Source organism: Bos taurus, chromosome 21 (genome assembly GCF_002263795.3).
Source record: "Bos taurus isolate L1 Dominette 01449 registration number 42190680 breed Hereford chromosome 21, ARS-UCD2.0, whole genome shotgun sequence".
Taxonomy (NCBI): domain Eukaryota; kingdom Metazoa; phylum Chordata; class Mammalia; order Artiodactyla; family Bovidae; genus Bos; species Bos taurus.
Window position 1 is genome coordinate 33,200,739 of NC_037348.1, and position 22,109 is coordinate 33,222,847.

General features: G+C 60.0%; 1 protein-coding gene across 1 annotated transcript in view; it reads left to right on the forward strand.

Moving 5' to 3' along the window:
• CSPG4 (chondroitin sulfate proteoglycan 4) overlaps positions 1–17,762 on the forward strand; it is a 35,776-nt gene extending 18,014 nt beyond the window's left edge. Inside the window, exons 2-10 of the mRNA NM_001192782.3 lie at positions 944–1,107; positions 2,810–6,337; positions 7,491–7,973; positions 8,295–8,471; positions 10,110–10,308; positions 10,388–10,522; positions 10,622–10,788; positions 14,398–14,581; positions 14,858–17,762. Coding sequence (NP_001179711.2) covers positions 944–1,107; positions 2,810–6,337; positions 7,491–7,973; positions 8,295–8,471; positions 10,110–10,308; positions 10,388–10,522; positions 10,622–10,788; positions 14,398–14,581; positions 14,858–16,692 — 6,872 coding nt within the window. The 3' untranslated portion in view covers positions 16,693–17,762. The remainder of the gene's footprint in view (positions 1–943; positions 1,108–2,809; positions 6,338–7,490; positions 7,974–8,294; positions 8,472–10,109; positions 10,309–10,387; positions 10,523–10,621; positions 10,789–14,397; positions 14,582–14,857) is intronic.
• The last annotated feature ends 4,347 nt before the right edge of the window (positions 17,763–22,109 follow it).

Below are 22,109 nucleotides of genomic sequence, written 5' to 3' on the forward strand. Positions count from 1 at the left end.
ACTAGTCTCCATGAAAGGAATGGACCAGAAATTGTGGCAGCAGGCTAGAGGCCAAGGGAAGCTCATTTGGAGAAATTTCCTGGAGGGGGTGACAACTTAAAAAGAGGAGGTGTCCCAGTGTAGGGTCTACACAGTGACCCTGGGAAACCCCAAATATGACCTCCTGTCTTGGGAGGCCCATCAGACTGTCAGCCCCTCCCAGGCCTTGCCTTCAGTCTGAGACCCAGGCTTGGAGAACTCAGCTGAACCCTGGCTTCTGGGCCACGGTGGAAATAATGGGGCCGGATCTGACAGCTCACCAGGGACCATTAATAGCTAAGCAGCAGGAAGCAATACAGGGTGATGGAGGAAGCTTTGGCCCCTTTTGGTTCTGGCATCGCACGTGGTGTCCATCTGGGCTCAGAGCCTTTGCTCTTCTGTGGACTCACTGCCACCAGGGCTCAGCCGTGGCCAGCCAGTCCAGGAGCTAAACCAGATGGGCACCTTGGAGAAGGAATCTGAGCAGGGATCACTTTGGGTAGCAATGGTTCTCCTAGAGCTTCATTTCTGGGGGTTGTGGCCATCGGGCCACTTGATTAAGCCAGTGATGGTTTCCCTTTGAGCCAGAAAGGAGCCAGACCCAGGATGGGGATTCCTCTAGGGCCCAGGGGAAGAGAGCCGGAGCTGGCAGAAGCCTCTGGCCCCAGAAACCCATCGAGGAGAAGACCTCGATGCTTGGGATGCTGGGTCTGACCTCCTTCAGAGCCAGGGTCCAGGCTGGACATGAAGCAAGGCCGTGCCTTCTGCTGCCAGGACCAGCTGAGGCCACAGGGGGCACCGTGGAGAACCAAGGGGGAGCCCCGGCCTGAAGCGCCCTCCCTACGGCCCAGCCGTCCACCCTGAGGCTCCTTTCCTCCTCCAGGCACAGGGCCGCACTTCACCACAGCTCTCTCTTGTCACACAGCCTCCTTCTTTGGAGAGAACCACTTGGAGGTCCCCGTGGCCACGGCTCTGACCGACATAGACCTACAGCTGGAGTTTTCCACGGCACAGCCCGAGGCCCTGCTTCTCCTGGCGGCAGGCCCGGCTGACTACCTACTCCTGCAGCTCTACTCCGGACGCCTGCAGGTCAGTGATGTCGCCCTGCTGGACTCCTTCTCTAGCTTCCAGTGCACACCCCCCACCCACCAGCTGTGACCTTGAGCATGTCGCTTTCACCTTGAGGCCTCAAGGGCCCCCCACCCACTGCCCCCGCTCTGAGATGGACAGAAGTGTGAGCCCCTCAGGAACCCGTTCTATCCATTTGCTCTCCAGCCACGCTTCTCACCACGACCCCTCGCCGGTCCTTGGTGTTCTGAGCACGCTGACCACTCTCCATTCTCTGCCATCCCGTGGTCTCTTGCTCTTGCCAAGCCTTTGCTCACTACTCTGCCTGATGCAAGCTTCATTCATTCCCTGCACCTGCCTCACTACAGCCTCCCCTTGAAGTCTCAGCATGGGCACCCCTATCCTCACCTGGGCGGATTCCCCTTTCCTGGGTCCCAGCACCCTTGTGCGTTCCTCTGGCAAAGCCCTGGCCACCCTCTATCACCACTATGACAGTATCACCACTGTCTGTCGGTGATGGAACAACCAGGAATGCTACTGCCATTCTTCAATCACTAAGTCATGTCCAACTTTTTTGTGAGCCCATGGATTGTAGCCTGCCAGGCTCCTCTGTCCATGGGATTCTCCAGGCAACAGTACTGGAACAGGTAGCCATTTCCTTCTCCAGGGGACCTTCCTGACCCAGGGATTGAACCCATGTCTCCTACATTGGCAGGAGGAGTCTTTACCACTGAGCTACTAGGGAAGCCCCACAGCTTCCTTAATTTTATTTCATTGTTCAAGTTACCACAAGTTTTATTTGCAAAGAGTCTTCTGGCTGTCTCTGGAGGCTTTCCCCTGACCATGAAGAGTTTGAGGACACGAAGTCTTAGTCCATCTTTGGGAGAGCCATTTGTTTCCACACTCCAGTGGGGAGAGAACTCTGGTCCCCTCTGTCCATCTGATGCTGCCATTGCTTCTCGCTGCCACAAGGTGTCACTGTTGAACATGGCCTGGGTACAACCTGGCACTGATGTTCTTTCTTTCTGCCAGGTATATTGATGACACACTCCTAGAAAGGGGCTCCATACATGGACTCCCAAGGCCATAAGTTCATAGTGCTCTGCTCTTTCAGTTTCCATACTCTGCCACCACCCATTCTACCATCTGGCTGTGGGAGCCCTGCACCAGAGCCAGTTCTGTGTCAGTGCCCTAGAGACAACTTTCTCTCCCCAAGGACTACCCCTCTTGGACAAGTCAAAACACCGAGCATTGGGTGCCCCCTCCCTGAACAATGAGCCTAGCTGCCTCAGTGACTCCAAGGTGTTTTGCTCTACTTGGGGGACACAGCAAGGGTTTCTCAGGTGCCCATTATTCCAGGGGAGGAATCCTCTGTATTCCAAGGTGGTTTTTCTGGCACCTCTCACCTATGGAAAGGGGGGAGACATACAAGAATTTAGGCTGAATCTCTAGGAAAGCATCTTGCTGTGTGACAGGTCTGCGTGGGCAGGGACCACATCTGATTCACATCAGGGTCCCCTGCGCCCATCCAGGCCTGGTTCAGAAATCACTTTGGGGAGGGTTTGGGGGATGAGTAAAGAGCTGGCAGGAAAGAGGGGACTGGCTTGAGAAGCACTTGTCCTAGGCCCTCTGCTCGGAGGACCCCAAGTGTGGGGAGCCAGTTACGCTTTTACCGCAGAAGTGCTGGTTGCAATCTGCTTCCTTTCCCACCGTGTCTCCTCAGGTCCGACTTCTCCTGGGCCAGGAAGAGGTGAGGGTGCAGACCCCGGCAGAGATGCTGCTGAGCGACTCTGTCCCCCACATCGTGGAGCTGACCGTGTCAGACAGCTGGGCTTTGCTGTCAGTCGATGGGCTCCTGAATGACTCAGCCCCAGTCCAGGGCGCTCCCCTGGAGGTCCCCTATGGGCTCTTCCTGGGGGGCACGGGGAGCCTTGACCTGCCCTACCTGACGAGAGCCAGCCGACCCCTGCGGGGTTGCCTCCACTCGGCCACCCTCAATGGCCGCAGCCTCCTCCGGCCGCTGACGGCAGATGTGCCTGAGGGCTGTGCCGAGGAGTTCTCTGCTGGTGATGATGTGGCCGTGGGCTTCTCTGGGCCCTACTCGCTGGCCGCCTTCCCTGCCTGGGGCACTCGGCATGAAGGCACCCTGGAGTTTACACTCACCACACGGAGCCAAAAGGCGCCCCTGGCCTTCCAGGCCGGGGGCCGGCAGGGGGACTTCATCTACGTGGACATATTTGAGGGCCACCTGCGGGCCGTGGTGGAGAAGGGCCAGGGCACCGTACTGCTCCACAACAGCATGCCTGTGGCCGATGGGCAGCCCCACGAGGTCAGCGTCCACGTGGATGTTCACCGGCTGGAAATCTCCGTGGACCAGTACCCCACACGGACTTCCAACCGTGGGGTCCTCAGCTACCTGGAGCCACGAGGCAATCTCCTCCTCGGGGGGCTGGATGCCGAGGCCTCTCGCCACCTCCAAGAGCACCGCCTGGGCTTGGCTGTCAACGTCTCCCTCCTGGGCTGCATGGAGGATCTCAGCGTCAACGGTCAGAGGCAGGGGCTCCGGGAAGCCTTGCTGACCCGCAACATGGCAGCTGGCTGCAGGCTAGAGGAAGACGAGTATGAGGAGGACGCCTACGGCCCATACGAAGCTTTCTCCACCCTGGCACCCGAGGTGTGGTCGGCCATGGAGCTGCCCGTGCCCTGCGTGCCAGAACCGGGGCTGCCCCCGGTCTTTGCCAATTTCACCCAGCTGCTGACCGTCAGCCCGCTGGTGGTGGCTGAGGGCGGCACAGCCTGGCTGGAGTGGCGGCACGTGCAGCCCACACTGGACCTGAATGAGGCCGAGCTGCGCAAGTCCCAGGTGCTGTTCAGCGTGAGCCGCGGGGCCCGTCATGGCGAGCTGGAACTGGACATTCCGGGCGCCCAGGCACGGAAGATGTTCACCCTTCTGGACGTGGTGAACCGCAAGGCCCGCTTCGTCCACGATGGCTCCGAGGACCCCTCCGACCAGCTGGTGCTCGAGGTGTCAGTGACATCTCGGGGGGCCGTGCCTTCCTGCCTTCGCAGGGGCCAAACATACATCCTGCCCATTCAGGTGAACCCTGTCAATGACCCACCTCGCGTCATCTTCCCGCACGGCAGCCTCATGGTGATCCTGGAACACACTCAGAAGCCCCTGGGGCCAGAGGTCTTCCAGGCCTACGACCCAGACTCCGTCTGTGAGGGCCTCACCTTCCAGCTCCTCGGTGCCCCCGCCGGCCTACCCGTGGAGCGCCGAGACCAGCCCGGGGAGCCAGCAACCGAGTTTTCCTGCCGGGAGCTGGAGGCAGGCAGCCTAGTCTATGTCCATCGCGGCGGGCCCGCCCCAGACCTGACATTCCGGGTCAGCGATGGGCTGCAAGCCAGCCCCCCAGTCACGCTGAAGGTGGTGGCCGTCAGGCCAGCCATTCAAGTCCTCCACAACACGGGGCTGCGCCTGGCCCAGGGCTTCGCTGCACCCGTCTTGCCTGCCAACCTGTCGGTGGAGACCAATGCCGTGGGGCAGGATGTGAGCGTGCTGTTCCGAGTCACCGGGGCCCTGCGGTTGGGGGAGCTGCAGAAGCAGGGGGCAGGCGGGGCAGAGGGCACCGAGTGGCGATCTACACGGGCCTTCCACCAGCGGGACGTGGAGCAGGGCCGTATAAGGTACCTGAGCACCGACCCGCAGCACCACGCTGAGGACACAGTGGAGAGCGTGGCCCTGGAGGTGCAGGTGGGCCAGGAGGCCTTGAGCAATCTGACCTTCCCAGTGATGATCCAGAGAGCCACCGTGCGGCTGCTGCGGCTGGAGCCGCTGCACACCCAGAACACCCAGCAGGAGGCCCTCACCACAGCCCACCTGGAGGCCACCCTGGAGGAGGCAGGCCCGAACCCCACCACTTTCCACTATGAGGTGGTTCAGGCCCCCAGGAAGGGCAATCTTCAGCTTCAGGGCACGCGGCTGTCAGACGGCCAGAGCTTCACCCAGGACGACCTGCGGGCTGGCCGGGTGACTTATGGGGCCACAGCTCGTGCCTCAGAGGCAGTCGAGGACGCCTTCCGTTTCCGCGTCACAGCCCCGCCGCACTTCTCCCCGCTGTACACCTTCCCCATCCACATTGGCGGTGATCCGGACGCCCCCGTCCTCACCAATGTCCTCCTCTCGGTGCCCGAGGGCGGGAAGGGCATCCTCTCTGCTGACCACCTCTTTGTCAAGAGTCTCAACAGCGCCAACTACCTCTACGAGGTCATGGAGCGACCCCGCCACGGCAGGTTGGTGTGGCGAGACACACAAGATGAAGCCACCATGGTGACATCCTTCACCAATGAGGACCTGCTGCACGGCCGGCTGGTCTACCAGCACGACAACTCCGAGACCACAGAAGATGACATCCCCTTTGTGGCTACCCGCCAGGGCGAGGGCAGCAGTGACATGGCCTGGGAGGAGGTACGGGGTGTCTTCCGCGTGGCCATCCAGCCCGTGAACGACCACGCTCCTGTGCAGACCATCAGCCGCATCTTCCACGTGGCTCGTGGCGGGCAGCGGCTGCTGACCACGGACGATGTGGCCTTCAGCGACGCCGACTCTGGCTTTGCAGATGCTCAGCTGGTGCTGACCCGCAAGGACCTCCTCTTTGGCAGTATCGTAGCTGTGGACGAGCCCTCTCGGCCCATATACCGCTTCACCCAGGAGGATCTCAGGAACCGGCGGGTCTTGTTTGTACACTCAGGGGCCGACCGCGGCTGGATCCAGCTGCAGGTGTCCGACGGGCAGCACCAGGCCACCGCGCTGCTCGAAGTGCAGGCCTCGGAACCCTACCTCCGTGTGACCAATGGCTCTGGCCTGGTGGTCCCTCAAGGAGGCCAGGGCACCATTGACACAGACGTGCTCCCCCTGGACACCAATCTAGATATCCGCAGTGGTGATGAGGTCCACTACCAGGTCACAGCCGGTCCACGCTGGGGGCAGCTGCTCCGGGCCGGCCAGCCGGTCACCAGCTTCACCCAGCAGGACCTGCTGGAGAGGGCCATTCTCTACAACCACAATGGCAGCCTCAGTCCCCGTGATACCCTGGCCTTTTCTGTGGAGTCAGGGCCTGTGCACACAGAAGCCACCCTGCAAGTGACCATTGCCGTCGAGGGGCCAGTGGCCCCCCTGCACCTGGCCCAGCACAAGAAGATCTACGTCTTCCAGGGAGAGGCAGCTGAAATCAGAAGGGACCTGCTGGAGGTAAAGGGCTGGGGGCCTGAGCAGGGGTCTGGGCCGAGTAAACAGGGCCCCTAACCCGAGCAATCATGGCAGGCATGCTTGCTCGGATGGTTTGGGGTGTAACTGTGGTGGCTTCTGGGCCAGGTGTGTGTATGTGCCTTGGGTGTGTACCTGTACCTCTGTATGTTGTGTGCCTGAGGGTTTCTGGACAGTGTTTGGTGTGCACGGCTGCCTGTGGGTTGCATATCCCTCCACATGTCACATGCACACGTGTACACGCTGTGCTCGACATGCAGATTCCTGGGCTCTACCCAGACCACAGACTCTGATTTGGAGCCTGAGAATCTGCACTCTAATAGGAGTAGGCTGTCTGAAGGGTTTTGACGGGTGCTGACTTTGAGGATTACAGGCCTTAGAGACAGGTTTGGCTCCCCCCACACCCATCCTGCCAGCCAGCTCCTGTGTCCTCTGTTCTTTTCCTGTGCCTCAGACCAGGCCTTGAGGGCCACTGACCACCCAGGAACCTCACTGAGCAACCACAGGCCATCCGGTAGGTCCATTGCCTTGCTGTGTGATCTCACACCAGTCGCTTGCCCTCTCTGGGCTTTATTCTCCTACTGAGAATAAGCTGCCAGCTTCTGAGCCTCTTGTGGTTTTTGAGGCTGTCGAGACTTCGGGGCAGATGGTGACTAAACATATCTGGTGGCTGGAAGTCTTTGCCCAGGAGAAGGCAGCTTTGAAGAGCTAGGCTTTGAAGAGTCTGGGGTTTAACAGCAGGGAGCAGGGGGACAGTCTTCCAGGCAGGGGGACAGAATAAAACATGTGAGCTTGGGGTGGTGTGTAGCCTGTTATGACTGGGTCATCAGATGAGGGGGCACCTTCCCTCCAGGCTGTGGACTGGACTCGGGTCTGCAAGCTCCAAAGAGCCCCGTAGTGTAGGAATCCAGGTCGCGCAGAAGGATGGGGCGCCCTCTGGTGGCAATAGCATGTCATGGACAGTCAGTGTGTATATCCGTGTGTGACATACGTGTCTGGGTGCACACATTGGCGTGTGGTAAGACTGTATGTCCGTGTCACTGAACCTGAGGCCATGTGGTTGTGTACATCTCGGAGAGAGTGTGTGTGTGTCTCAGAGGCCTCAACAGGCTCCCCCTGTGACCCCTCTGATAACCAGGCAGCCCAGGAGGCAGTGCCACCAGCGGATATTGTGTTCTCAGTGAAGACCCAGCCGAGCGCCGGCTACCTGGTGATGCTGTCGCCTGGCGCCGTGGCAGCTGAGCCGCCGAGCCTGGACCCCGTGAACCGTTTCTCCCAGGAGGCAGTGGATGCGGGCAGGGTCCTGTACCTGCACTCCCGTCCTGAGGTCTGGAGCGACACCTTCTCCCTGGATGTGTCCTCAGGCCTGGGTGCTCCCCTCGAGGGCGTCCGCGTGGAGCTGGAGGTGCTGCCCGCCGCCATCCCCCTGGAGGCACAGAACTTCAGTGTCCCGGAGGGCGGGGCCCGCACCCTGGCCCCGCCTCTGCTCCGCATCGCGGGGTCCTACTTCCCCACGCTGCCGGCCCTCCTCCTGCAGGTGCTGGAGCCGCCCCGGCATGGGGCCCTGCAGAGAGAGGAGGGACCTCAAGACGGGAGCCTCAGCGCCTTCTCCTGGAGAGAGGTACGGTCAGGGAGGCCCAGGGTACAGCCCAGCTCTGGGGGCCAAGTCTGAGGGTATGCAAGGAAAGGAGGCAGGAGCCCACATTTACAGAGCACCTCATCTCACCCTCCTTCACCAGCAGAGAGAAATGAGTGTCCCCATTTCCATCATTCTTTCACTCTGGGAGAAATGACAGTCCCCTTCACTGCCCGCAGAAGCAGAGGCTCTGAAGGAGTCAGTCTCCCGTGCCCAAAGGCAGGGCATGAAGGGTGCTGGGCCTGAGACCCACCAGGGGACTCAGGCCTGCTGGGGCCTGACCTCCGGCCCGGGGCCTGCCCACAGGTGGAACAGCAGCTGATCCGCTACGTGCATGATGGGAGCGAGACAGTGGAAGACAGTTTTGTCCTGGTGGCCAACGCCTCAGAGATGGACCGCCAGAGCCACCCCGTGGTCCTCACCATCACCATCCTGCCTGTCAACGACCAGCCCCCCATCCTCACCACAAACACAGGCCTGCAGGTGAGAGCATTGTAGGACCACCTCCCGCTGTCCCCGTCCCCACCAGAGAGGCCCAGCACCGAGCTCCCCTTCTGTGAGCCTCAGTTTCCTCCTCTGTAAAATGGGGATCCTGCCCCATGCCACCCTAGGTTTTTGGGAGGAGAGAAGAGCTACTGCACTGAAAATAGAACACAGCTGTGAGGCTTTGTAATTGGTCACTTACAAATGCAGTAGACAGCCTTGTGAATGGACATGAGCTTAGTCCCATTGCTCCCTGGACTCACCCTCATCAGGAAGCTATTGCTCCCTGGACTCACCCTCATCAGGAAGCTTTTGCTCTGGCTCAGCACCAGGACTCCTGAGGAAAACTGTTTCAAACCCTTAGGGGTGGACTCCAACTGCTCCCCACTTCCACCCCCAGCAAGTGCAGGCCACAGCTGGACCCCCCAATCCCCTGACTCTTACACTACTGCAGGATAGTGGGGTCCCCATCCAGCAGAAGTGAAGGCTGAGGCCCAGACAGGTGACAGGACTTCTCCAGGGTCACAGTGGAAGTCACCGATGGAAAAGAAAGAGTGTGGCTTGACCAGGGCCGCACAGCAGGATAGCAAACGGGCAGGGCACTGAATGCTGACCTCTAGGGTATAGCCTCTGGCTCAGCAGCAGCTATGGAAGATTTCAGAAGAGGGCCGATTTGGGCTGCCTGTGACATGAGAATCTTTGGTGTATAGGATGTACCTGTGGGGAACAGCCCGGTGCCGGGGAGGCCTGCAGAGGGTAGGTTTCAGGCAGAGGGCTGCCGGGAGACCACAGTCAGATGGTGCTGTGTGCCATTTCGCCACCAGGTGGTGCTGTCCACTGTGTTTGTACCAGGAGCCCTGTGCTAAGGCCTGGTCTATACATTACGCCCTCCTTCCAGAGCTCTGGCTGAGGTCAGCCTTGGGTTGGGAGAGGAAACCCCAGAGTGCTTGGTTTTCTAGGTACCCCCTCCCCAATACTGCTCATGAGTTGCTGACCCAACAGGACCCTCGGAATAGGATCCTGTCCTGCTAACAGGAGAGAGGCTTGTGGGGTCTCCCCTTCACTCTGAGCATGGGGAGGGGCTGCCTGCACCCAGGAAGCCTTCACCCACCGGGCTCGGGGCTCGTGATTGCTCTGGGAGCACCTGCGCCCCCATCAAGTGCTGCAAGGCAGTGGTCTGCCGCCAGCCTCTCCAGCTCACCAAGCCTCCCACCCCATCCTTCACCTGGAAGGGGAGCCCATTTCTAAGTATCCTGATCCGATTCCCATCCTGTGCCCCTGCCCAGATTCACCATGGAGGGTCTGAAGGGAGACCCCTGCCCTGCCGGTGAACCACAGAAGTGGCACTGTGGGTCAGGGTGGGGAGACTCTCTGATGGGTGAAAGCTGGTGGCTTCCTGGAGTAGGGGTACATGAGCTGGCCCTGAGGGACAAGCTGGACTAGGGCAGATGGAGAGCAGGGAGCCTGGGCGTGGGAACCTTGGGCCAACAGGGGAAAGTGAATGGGGTGGAGGGCCCCTTTGTGCGGGGGAGCCCCGGATGGCAGTGCGGTTGGAGCCCTGATGATGCCTCCAGGCCAGGGAGGAATGAAGTGGGTAGGCTTGGTGGGATCAGATCCCTCACAGGCCTGTATCCCCAGATGTGGGAGGGGGCCACGGTGCCCATCCCAGCGGAGGCCCTTAGGGGCACAGACAGCGACTCTGGACCCGAGGACCTGGTCTACACCCTGGAGCAGCCCAGCAACGGACGGGTGGTGCTGAGTACGGCGCCGGGCACCGAGACCCACAGCTTCACCCAGGCCCAGCTCGATGGCGGGCTCGTGCTCTTCTCACACAGAGGTGGGCGCCGAGAGGTGGGGGTGCCCCGAGGCTGGGTGCCGGCGCGGGCCGGCGAGGCTCAACTCCCTTCCTGTCCCAGGAGCCCTGGACGGAGGCTTCCGCTTCAGCCTGTCTGACGGCGAGCACAGCTCCGCGGGACACTTCTTCCGGGTGACGGCCCAGAAGCAGCTGCTCCTCTCCCTGGAGGGCAGCCGGACGCTGACCGTCTGCCCAGGTGGGTGAGCCACACCAGGGCCCTTCTGCCTCCCCAGCGGCCGCGGGTCTGGCCCTGCCTCCTGGTCAGAGGCCAACAGTCCCCCTTGGCCTCTCGCAGGGTCCGTCCAGCCGCTCAGCAGCCAGAGCCTGAGAGCCAGTTCCAGTGCGGGCACTGACCCCCACCACCTGCTCTACCGGGTGTTGCGGGGCCCCCAGCTTGGCCGGCTCTTCCACACCCAGCGGGGCAGCACCAGGGAGGCCCTGGAGAACTTCACTCAGGCAGAGGTAAGGGCCGCTCTCTTCAGCCACTCGAGGCTTAGACTCCATCCAGTCTAAGGCCCACTGCCCCCCTGAACACACTTGTGGGCACGGGTACCAGCTCCAGCCTCCCCGGGCCCGCCATGGTCCAGGCCCTGCATGCCTCACCTTCCAGAAGCCGCCAGGCTGGGGGATGGGGGAGGGATGGGGCTTAGTGTTCCAGGGGAAGGAAGAAGGATGCAGGAGACCAGGGCTCTAGGGCCCTGGTTCTCCTGGGATCAGGTTCTCAGACTTGGCTTCCAGAAGGAACTGCACTCGGACCCTAGGGGACTAGGGCAAAGGTATACTGCATAGAATACACCAGACACCCCAGTGGCTGGTGGGGGACAGTGTTTGGTTTGGGGTGGGTAGAGTTTGGGATGAAGGCAGTTGGTGGGCTTGTGGGCAGAGATGTGAGCCCGGGGCTCAGGTGAAGAGCCAGAAAGGAGCAGGGTGGGTCCTGAAAGCAGACGAATGGACACAAGCAGCTGAGTAAGTCGAGCTGGGGATGAAGCTGCCATCCATGCTTCAGGGCAGCTTCAGGACACAGCTGCCCCCGAGCAGAGGCCACCAGTGAAAGCTAGAACTCTCAGCCATGGGAAGAGGCAGACCACCAGGCTGCTTCTGCTGGGGTCCCAGAGCGCTCTGTGCTACCTGGGCCAGTGAGGCCAGCAGCCATCATTTAAATTAAGGTCCCTGTAAGTGCAGGAGGCGCCCAGCATTCAAGGGCAGCCTTGGCTCGCCCTGAAGGCTCTCCCTGTGGCGGCGGGGGGTGGTGGGGGGAATGTCTTACACATGAGGGCAGGAAGGAACTTTAATGAGGGTGGGAAGAGGTGTTCAGGTCTCTCACATCACCATCCCCCAGGCTGGGGTTCTCTGTGCTCCCAGCATCTGCTATGGCCCCCCTTCCCACCTCTCCCCACAATTAAATATTCAGCAGGCCAGCTGTGCACCCTGAATCCCTGGGATGCCCAGGGAGAGGGGTGGAGCAGGAGGAGGACTTCAGGCCCCTCCCCCACCCTGTGGACTAGATTGAATGGCCACCAGGGGGCCAGGGTGGCAGCGCCACCCAGGGAAGCTGGAGGAGGCTTTGAGGCAGACACACCCTCCCCTTGGTGAAGGGGGCAGGGCAGAACTGGGTGGGATCTGACAGCGCCATGGTGGCGCAGTACTCTTAGCCGGGGGCAGTGGAGAGAAGACAGGGACCAGGTGTCCCCATTCTACAGATAAGGAAACTGAGGCTTACAGAGGTCAAGGGACTTAAGAGACCTTATTCAGATCCCATGGCTAGGGAGAAGCCATCCCGGGGCTATGCCTTCGGATTGCTAGTCCAAGATTCTTTCAGCAAAGGATGCTGCTGGTTCCCAGAGGTCAGGAACCCCTCCCCACCTCGCCTGTGATTTGCCTCATCCCCAACCGGACAGCCCCCCCACCCACAAGCACCTCGTGTACTCAGACCTCCAGCTGCCCACCACCCAGCTCCCGAGGGTCTCTGCTTCCTTCCTGCTCATCGGTCAGCCCCGGGCCAGAGGTCACAGCTGGCAGTCCTTGTGGACCACAGCTGGCCCGCAGATGTGTTTTATTTGGCTTGCGCATGCAATTAATAGTTTTAAATTAGTGATCAAGATAGAACCGTTGGGGTATTTCACCCACACACAACCTGATTTCCAGTTTCTTAAAAAGCTTGTGTTCCCCTCTCCCGGACAGCCTCTGAAGAGCACCTCCAGCTCTGCTCCCCCTCCTGACCAGGCAGGGGGCCCCACTTCACCACAACCCCGGTGCAACAGTGAGAAGGAAGCCTCGAACCTCCCACACACTGTGACCCCAGTCGGCTTCCTTCGCACTATTGCACAAGTCCTGTTTTTCCACGAGAAGGAAAATAGTTCCCTGTGTCTCCTAAAAGGGGAAAACAAAAGATAAGCCAAGAGGACACATTGGGATTAGAAGGGGAGGGAGTGGATTTCTTGATGGAAGTGGAGACTATTCCTTGGTGTTTAACACACAGCTGGCCCTAGAGAACAGCAGGCGTGGCTGGAATGGAGAGGGAGGAGGTGAGGTCGCAGGTAACGGGTCACACAGGGTCTTTGAAGGTAAAGGGTGGTGAGCCATTGTACTGTCTGAGCAAGACTGACAGAACCCAACTTAGATTTTTAAAGGCTCACCCTGACTTCTGTGTTAGAACCCACCTGTGAATCCAGGAGACCTAAGAGACCCAGGTTCAGTCCCCGGGTCAGAAAGATCCCCTGGAGGAGGCCTGGCAACCCACTCCAGTATCCTTGCCTGGAGAATCCCCATGGACAGAGGAGCCTGGCGGGCTAGGGTCATAGGGTTGCAAAGAGTTGGACACGACTGAAGTGACTTAGCACGCATGCGTGGTGGGCAGAGAGAGAGCCAGTACACAGTTAGGAGGCTCCAGGAATGATCCAGGCCAGAGATGACACTGTAAGAGAGGAAGCGAGGAATCAGGGGTGACTCAGGGTCTGGGGACCCGAGCCACAGGACGAACAGAGCCATGCCCTCCGCAGTGGGAAGGCTGGGAGAGGCAGAGGAGGTCAGGGGTTGTCTCGGATATGCTGAGTTTGAGATGTCCTTCAGACATCCCAGTGGAGCTGCCCAGGAAGCAGGTAGCTATGAGCCTGGAGTTCAGGAGAGCAAAGCCTGGGGTTGGAGAGAGAAATAAAGGGGTCGTCTCATGGCTGGCATCTGAGGACGTGAGACCCAGTGAGAGCACGTGGGTAGTGCCTGTAGGCAGAGTGTCAAGGCCAAACCACAGACATGGGGTCGGGGGGCAGCGGGCGAGGAAGGGGTGGGACCAGTAGGAGAGTCTGTGAAGAAGCAACTAGTGAAGCTGGAGGTCAACCAAGGGAGCAGAACCGCGTGGAAGCCATCGGGTGGGCTGGAGGAAGGGCCGCTCACTTGTGTCCAGGGCTGCTGAGAACTGGCCTCTGGATTCAGTGACATGGAGGCCATGGTCCCCTTGGCAACAGCAGGAACCAAAGTCGGGGGGGGAGTGTGCTCAAGACCGCATAGGGGAGAGTATAGACTATTCCTTCTGGCTTTTTGCTGCAAAGAGCCTAAAAGGTGGAAGAACATATGTTGGTGTAAAAAGTAAAGTCAGGAGAAGTTTCTTCTTTAAGATGGGTGGATAGCATAGTTACCTAATGATTGGGACTGATGCCTTTGAGGGGACACTGACGCCGTGGGAAAAAGATGGGCATTGGTAGAAGCCGCGGCTTCAGTAGGGAAGAGGGACAGGGATTTCATACAAAAGAGGACCGAACTGCTGTGGAGAGAAGCACAGATAGAGTACTGCTTTCCCAGGGGCTCAGAGAGATGAGGTGACTCACCCAAGGTGGCAGAGCTGGGATTTGACAGAGGCGTCCGGATCCAGAGCCTAGTTCTTCACTGTTGTGTGACAGTTTTATGGTGACCCCCTGAGTTGATGGAGACATAGACGGAGGCACATTGGGGAGAGCCGCGAGGGTGGCTGAGCTCTGGGTGTCTGCCAGGGAGACCCCAGTGCCCTGTATTGGTGCCAGCCTCGGAGGGGGTTCCAGGCCCTGCAGGATCTCATCCAACCAGTGGGTGTCCCTGCAGGTATATGCTGGGAACATTCTGTATGAGCACGAGATGCCTTCCGAGCCCTTCTGGGAGGCCCATGATGCCCTGGAGCTCCAGCTGTCCTCACCCCCTGCCCCCGACATGGTCGCCACCCTTGCCGTGACCGTGACTTTCGAGGCTGCCTGTCCCCAGCGCCCCAGCCGCCTCTGGAGGAACAAAGGTGAACAGCATGATGGGCTGGCAGATTTGGGGGTGGAGGGCACAAGGCCAAAAGTCAGCAGCTCATGTCAGCTCTGAGGGCCTGGTACATTACAGGGAGGATGGGCAGGTGGGCTGAGCAGGGGTATATATACCGGTCCTCATGGGACCCGGAGCCCCAGGCTGGGGTGCCTGGTCTAAGCAGGGAGGGACATCCCGGCCTTGAAGACTCTGGTCTGAAGGTCCACGGCTCTCCCTTCGGTGGACGGGACTTTCACAGCCTGTGTCCCGTCCCCAGGTCTCTGGGTCTCCGAAGGCCAGAGGGCTGAGATCACCACCGCAGCCCTCGACGCTGCCAACCTCCTGGCCAGCATCCCATCGCCCCGACGCCTGGAGCACGACGTGCTTTTCCAGATCACGCAGTTCCCCACGCGGGGCCAGCTGTTGGTGTCCGAGGAGCCCCTCCACGCCGGGCGGCCCCACTTCCTGCAGTCTGAGCTGGCCACAGGGCAGCTGGTGTACGCCCACGGAGGCGGGGGCACCCAGCAGGATGGCTTCCGTTTCCGCGCCCACCTCCAGGGGCCGGCGGGGGCCTCCGTGGTAGGACCGCAGACCTCAGAGGTCTTCGCCATCACAGTGCGCGATGTGAATGAGCGGCCGCCGAAGCCTCAGGCTTCCATCCCGCTCCGGCTCACCCGGGGCTCCCGTAGCCCTGTCTCCCGGGCCCAGCTGAGCGTGGTGGACCCAGACTCCGCTCCCGGAGAGATTGAGTATGAGGTGCAGCGGGCCCCCCACAACGGCTTCCTGAGCCTGGCGGGGGCCAGCCCGGGGCCGGTGACCCGCTTCACGCAGGCTGACGTGGATGCAGGACGCCTGGTATTCGTGGCCAACGGGAGCAGTGTGGTGGGCGTGTTCCAGCTGAGCGTGTCCGACGGGGCCAGCCCGCCCCTGCTCATGTCCCTGGCCGTGGACGTCCTTCCCTCAGCCATTGAGGTGCAGCTGCGGGCACCCCTGGAGGTGCCCCAAGCTTTAGGGCGCTCCTCCCTGAGCCGGCAGCAGCTCCGAGTGGTTTCCGATCGGGAGGAGCCGGACGCAGCCTACCGCCTCACCCAGGGGCCCCGTTACGGGCATCTGTTGGTGGGCGGGCAGCCTGCCACAGCCTTCAGCCAGCTCCAGGTAGACCAAGGAGACGTGGTCTTTGCCTTCACCAACTTCTCCTCCTCTCAGGATCAGTTCAGCATCCTGGCACTGGCCAGGGGTGCCAACGCATCTGCCACGGTGAACGTCACCGTGAGGGCTCTGCTGCATGTGTGGACAGGTGGGCCGTGGCCCCAGGGTGCCACCCTGCGCCTGGACCCCACTGTCTTAGATGCGGGAGAGCTGGCCAACCGCACGGGCAGTGTGCCGCGTTTCCGGCTCTTGGCAGGACCCCGGCACGGCCGCGTGGTACGAGTGCCCCGGGCCAGGACAGAGCCGCGGGGCGGCCAGCTTGTGGAGCAGTTCACTCAGCGGGACCTTGAGGATGGACGGCTGGGGCTGGAGGTGGGAAGGCCAGAGGGTAGCTCTCCCGGCCCCACGGGCGACAGTCTCACTCTGGAGCTGTGGGCAAGGGGTGTCCCTCCCGCTGTGGCCTCGCTGGACTTTGCCACGGAGCCTTTCAACGCAGCCCGGACCTACAGAGTGGCCCTGCTCAGTCTGCCTGAGGCTGCTCGGACCGAAGCCGGGGAGCCAGAGAGCGGCACCCCCACAGGCGGGCCAAGCCCAGCAACCCCCAGCCCCGTGCCCCCCGTGGCCAGCGGGGGCTTCCTGGGCTTCCTGGAGGCCAACATGTTCAGCATCATCATCCCCATCTGCCTGGTCCTCCTGCTCCTGGCGCTCATCGTGCCTCTGCTCTTCTACCTCCGCAAACGCAACAAGACAGGCAAGCACAACGTCCAGGTGCTGACCGCCAAGCCCCGAAACGGCCTGGCCAGTGACGCCGAGACCTTCCGCAAGGTGGAACCAGGCCAGGCCATCCCCCTGACGGCCGTGCCTGGCCAGGGGCCCCCACCGGGGGGCCAGCCTGACCCCGAGCTGCTGCAGTTCTGCCGGACAGCCAACCCTGCCCTCAAGAACGGCCAGTACTGGGTGTGAGGCCTGGCCTGGGCCAGATGCCGATTGGGCCAGGGACAGGCTTGCTCGGGCCCCGGCCCCATTGCTCCCATGCCCTGGTGCTGTCTGAGTCTCCCCTGGGCCAGAGAGTCCTGGGGACACCAGGGTATGGAGGGTGCTGGGAGGAAGGCCCAGGGATCCAGGACCAAGTGGAGTCAAGAGCTGGAACTTCTCCGGCTCACTTCTGGCCAAGAGCACTGCAAGGGGCCAAGAACAGTCAGTCCCCTGCCCTGGAGCTAGTGTGGGTGATCAAAACTAGAGGCACCTCCTAGATGAGCAGGACTCTGAGTCCTGGGTCTGTGACCTTGGGTAAGTCACACTTGACCTAGGCTGCTAAGAGGGCAAGGAACAGAGAGGGATGGCGGGGACAGATGGGGATTCCTGGAGTTTCCACTCCGTGCCAGGCCTCCCCTCATCTCTGCCCCAGGATGGGGAGGAAAACTTCTTCCCCTGGTTTTTCAGGGAGATGCTATTCCCTGGAGCAGAGGGCAGGAAGAGAGGGTCCCCCCTACTCTCTCAAAAGCATAAGCAGTGGAATCATATAGCCAGGGTACCAGGTGGGTGGGTTGCTCTGGGATGGTTTTATTTAAGGGGGATTGCAAGGAAGCTATTTAACATGGTGCTGAGCCAGCCCAGACTGATGGAGCCCCTGGGGTAAGGGATGGAGAAAGGTCTGAGGCCAGCTCACTCCCAAGGCCCCACCTTGATGGGCTGATGGCTAGGCGAAAGTGGGTCTGTGGCCCCAGAGAGGGCTGGGCTGGGGAGCATACAGGGTCTCAAGCCCTGGAGTGCTGCAATGCCTGTGCCCATTGAGGACTGTTGGGGGTGGGGGTACTTGGGGGCACTGGGCTCTGTGAGGCCTGGATAAAAGGTGCTTCAGAGGTTCTGGACAGCTGTGTGTTGTTTTTCTGACCATGCACTGGGCCCCTGTCCACACTAGGCTGCACTTCCCCAGGCCAGTCACCAGGATAGATGGGGCCTGAATTTCCACCTCCTGGAGCCTTTCAGATCTCCTCTGCCTCCACCTGTGCGAGCAGGTGGGCCAGTCTTTGTGGGATGGGGCTTTGGTTCGGTAGAGATAAGCTAGGCCCTCTCCAAGGAGCTTGAAGAAAAGAAAAACAAAACCAAGAAACATTCAGAGCCCCAGCTGTAGATGTCTTAGCCTGAGTTTGAGGCTCCACAGCCTTGTTTCTCTGTCCACCTCTCAAGAGGTTGGAACAGCAAAGATGGGGAGAGAGGGGGACTTGGGGATCCCAAGGCTGGGGCATGGGGAGAGGGAGAGAGGGGGACTTGGGGATCCCAAGGCTGGGGCATGGGGAGAGGGATAGAGGAGGACCCCACAGGTGCATCTGCTCGGTTCCCTGGAGATTTTCCCATGGAAGGTTTCTGCTGGTCTCTGCCCTTCCAACAGGGTTTCCCTAGTGGCTCAAAGGTAAAGAACCCCTCTGTCGTTGGAGGAGACACGGGTTCAATCCATGGGTGGGAAGATCCCCTGGAGAAGGAAATGGCACCCCACTCCAGTATATTCTTGCCTAGGCAGTCCCATCGACAGAGGAGCCTGGCAGGCTACAGTCCATGGGGTCACAAAGAGTCGGACACGACTGAGGGACTAAACGACAAACGCTTCCAACGAGAGGACCAAGAGTGCCTTTCCAAAGGCAGAGCAAGCAGCAAGTGTGCCAGCAAGTCACCTGTCCCTGTAGTCAGAGAGAGATCTGAGACAAAGCCTCCTCAGACGGGCTTCCACCACTCTCTGGTCCTTTCCCTTCAGAGGGTCTCCCAGGGTCGTGGGCAATGGAGACAGATTCGAGGTCCCAGAGAAGAGCCCAGGCCCTGGGAGCAGGTTGAAGTCCTCAGGAGAAAAGCAGCAGGAAAGTGGTCTGAGCTGTGGGGGGACGTGGGAGGGCAGGGGAGGGGAGGGTGAAGGGAGGGGTGTCTGGGACCTGAGCACAGCTGCATTGGGGGTGGAGGGCCCCAGCCAGCCTCTGGCAGCTCAGCAGCATCACTTCTCTGCCGTTCTCCACATCTGTAGCATCTGAACCAGGAATTAGGACAAGAGAGGAGATTCCCTCCCCTCCACACTGCTGTCCCTGCACCACCCCTCCCCACGATGCCCTTCACATCTCAGCATCCAGCCTCCTAGGACTTCCCCTACTCTCAGAAGTTTTGGGAAGGAAACCTGGAATCCTGGTAGGTCACTGCAGGAAGGGCCCCCAGAGGACCCAGGGGGACTAAGAGGGCAAGAGGCTTGTCTAGAGTCTCGCACAGCAGACAGCCATGCATGCTTGCTAAGTCACTTCATTCTGACTCTTTGCAACCTTACGGACTGTAGCCCACCAGGCTCCTCTGTCCATGGGGATTCTCCAGGCAAGAATTCTGGAGTGGGTTGCCATTTCCTACTCCAGGGGATCTTTCCAAACCAGAGTTCGAACCTGTGTCTCATGTCTCCTGCATTGGGTAGACCAGAACCCTGAGCACAGCCAGCTCCTCTTGCCACATTGAAAGCCTCCCCCTCATGGAAGGTGGCCAGGACCTATAAGTAGCAGCTCTGCAGAGATTCCTCTGTACCCAGAGCTCAAAGTCCTGGCTCCAGCTTCCTTTTCAAGCCTGGCCTCTCCAATCCACCCCACGCCAGCCTCACCCAGGGGCCCTGCCAAGGGCGTCTCCATGCCATGCCCCACTCTCTGGTCTGCTTCTCTCTGGAGTTCAAGGCTGCATCCTCGGGGCCCTGATATCTGGGGCCAGCCTCCACCCAGAGCAGCCAGTTTCCCTGGGAGTGTAAGCTGAGATGAAGGTGACAGACCCGCCAGGCAGGATCTCACTCGGCTCAGGTTCCCCCAAGAGGCCTGACGACACCCTCTCTGTTCACGTGGCCCAGCCTGCCCTGCCCCCAGCGAGCTGGCACAGGCCTATACTGCTCTTGCTCCTTCAAGCCTGGGCTGGACAGTGGGCTGGCACCCAGGCATTGTGCCAGCGGCTCTGCCAGGACCTGGGAGAGGGTCTTTGACTGGCACGCCATCCTCAGAGTCCATTCTAAATATGGGGCCTCAGTTTATTAGGTAAATCCCTTGCAGATTTCAGATAAGCACCCCCAACTTAAGGAGGTTGCTACCCACTTTACAAAATAACTCACCATTCCTTCATTTAAGGAGCTGGTTCCTCCCAGGCACTGAGAATAGTAGCCAGCCTGTGTACAAGCACTCAGGAATGTCCCGGAGCCTCTGACCCTGTTAGACACACACACACACACACACACATACAATGTGGGCTTGTGCTCACAGCTGAGTACTTTCAGACCTTCAGAAACACAACCCAGAGATACATACTTGCCTATGTATCCCCTTCACACACACAAACACGTACTTACAGGTACACAAACTCCAGAGTTGAGTGCCCCTTGCCTATAGTCCTCCCACAGTCCCAGAAGCTGGCCATGTGGGACCCGGGACATGCGCCCAGCACCAGGTCCGAACTCACTTCCGCACAGTGGGGAAGTGACCCCACTGCGGGAAAGATGGTGGAAAGGGGTGTGGGGAGCAGGGTAGGGCACAGAGGGGCCCAGGTCCCCAGCTCAGAAGAAGCCTTGCCCACCACTCTCAGTGGTTTTGCCTCTTAGATGCTAAAAAAAGGGGGGGCTTCCTTTGAGCCCCTCTCCTCATTCTATGATCTGGCCCTTTAAGTCGAGTTGCTGGGGCGGCTGTAGAACCCACAGAGATGGAACCGTTGTCCTCCAATAGGAAGCAAGATAAATGGTCCTCCTTCCCCACAACCAATCTCTCCTGACCAGTGGGAACTGCCAAGGGTGTTAGTATCTTCCTCTGGGCCCTGAAGATTCCAGATCTTAAAGGGCTGGAGGTACCTGGGCAGCAACGCCTCTCCCCAACTTCTCAGGTTGGGTCTGCTGTTCCTGGCTGGCACATGTGAGGAAGCCCTGGCAAGTGAGTGGAACCAAGATGGGGGAACCAGACGTGCTGGACTCCTCTCTCTGCAGCCCCTGTCCCATCCTAGGTCCTTTCATAGTTAATGTCATCCCTGGGTAATCACCGCTGGGATTAGTCAGGCATTGGCAAGGGCATTTGGTGTCAAAAATCCTGTGGGAGATGCAAATAGTTATATACCCAGCCCTTCCTGAAGAGCCCCAGACATGCCAGTGAGTAACTACCACACCACGTGTGCCCCAACCTAGCGGCGTGAGCTGGCTGGTGCGGGGGAGCCCAGAGTGGGAGGGCCTCTGGCTCTGGCTGCTTCGTTTCTCCTTACAGAGCGCCGGGTCTTTCCATGGCAGGAGCAGGCACGCAGTGCTAATGCCGAGCATGCCCAGCCCACCTCCTGCTCACATGTCCATGCTCAGTGCAATGAGGTACAGTATTTAACTGATGGCTGAGTCGTCATGAAAGGTGCCAGCTCCTCGGAGAGCCCCGTGTGGCCACCAGGATAACTGGTGGGTTGTACTGTGCTCCTTCACACTTCAGATGTCCTGGGAGTCCCTAAAGACAGAAGCAGCTCTTGCTTAAATCAACCAGTGGCCCAGAAGTGACTTTTCTACCTTAACAGAGCTCCCCGGCCCCCAATCTAGGAACCGCCAGCTCAGGTAGCCCTTAGCCTGGAGCTAAACCCGAGGCTTCCTTCTGAAGCTTTGTGAGGTCATGAAGGGCTCAGGTGTCAGTCCTGAAGTCCAAATTAGCTAGGTTGTCTAAGTCCTTGAAGCAGGGGAGGGTGAGGCTGGCAGGGAGGTCAGATCCAGCGAAAAGAGTCGGCAAGGAGTTGCCCACTCCCACCCTTACCTCCCAGCGACAGACAGGTGCCTGGACAGTGCAGCAGCTCTGTGCACCAAGCTGGCTGTGATCTAGCCCATCCTTCCCTCTCTGGCCCCTCCCCACCTGCAGAGGGAGGGACAAAGAAGGGAGGTGTCCAGCTAGGGTTACCGGTCAGTGCATCGGGTCTCCTCCAGGGCAGGGCACAGCAGTCAGGAGAAGAGGGAAGAAGCCGCTGGCGCGTCTACCTCCCAGCCTGATCAGGAAGTGGGGCTGGGCCTCCCCAGAACTCTCCATCCTGTAGAGGGTGGGGAGCAGGAGGGGCTGGACGGAGGCTTCCAGGCTAACTCTTCTGCCCCCCCAAAATAAACGCTGACTCTAACCTCCAGCCTGTGTGCTGCCCTGCTACTGGGACTGTCTTTGGAGCACGCAGGTCCCCTCCCCTCCCAGGTCTCAGAGGCCCCCAGCCTGGGAGAAGATCCCAGCCTTGCAGCCCCTCCCTGCAGAAGGTCTACACCTTATAGGAAACAGTTCAACGCTATGTGCTCCCTCGGGGCAGGGTCATGCCAGCCCAATGCTAGGCATGCAGAGATGGTCAAGAAACATCTATTGCCAGAATACAGCCCCTCCCCACAGACCCAGAGG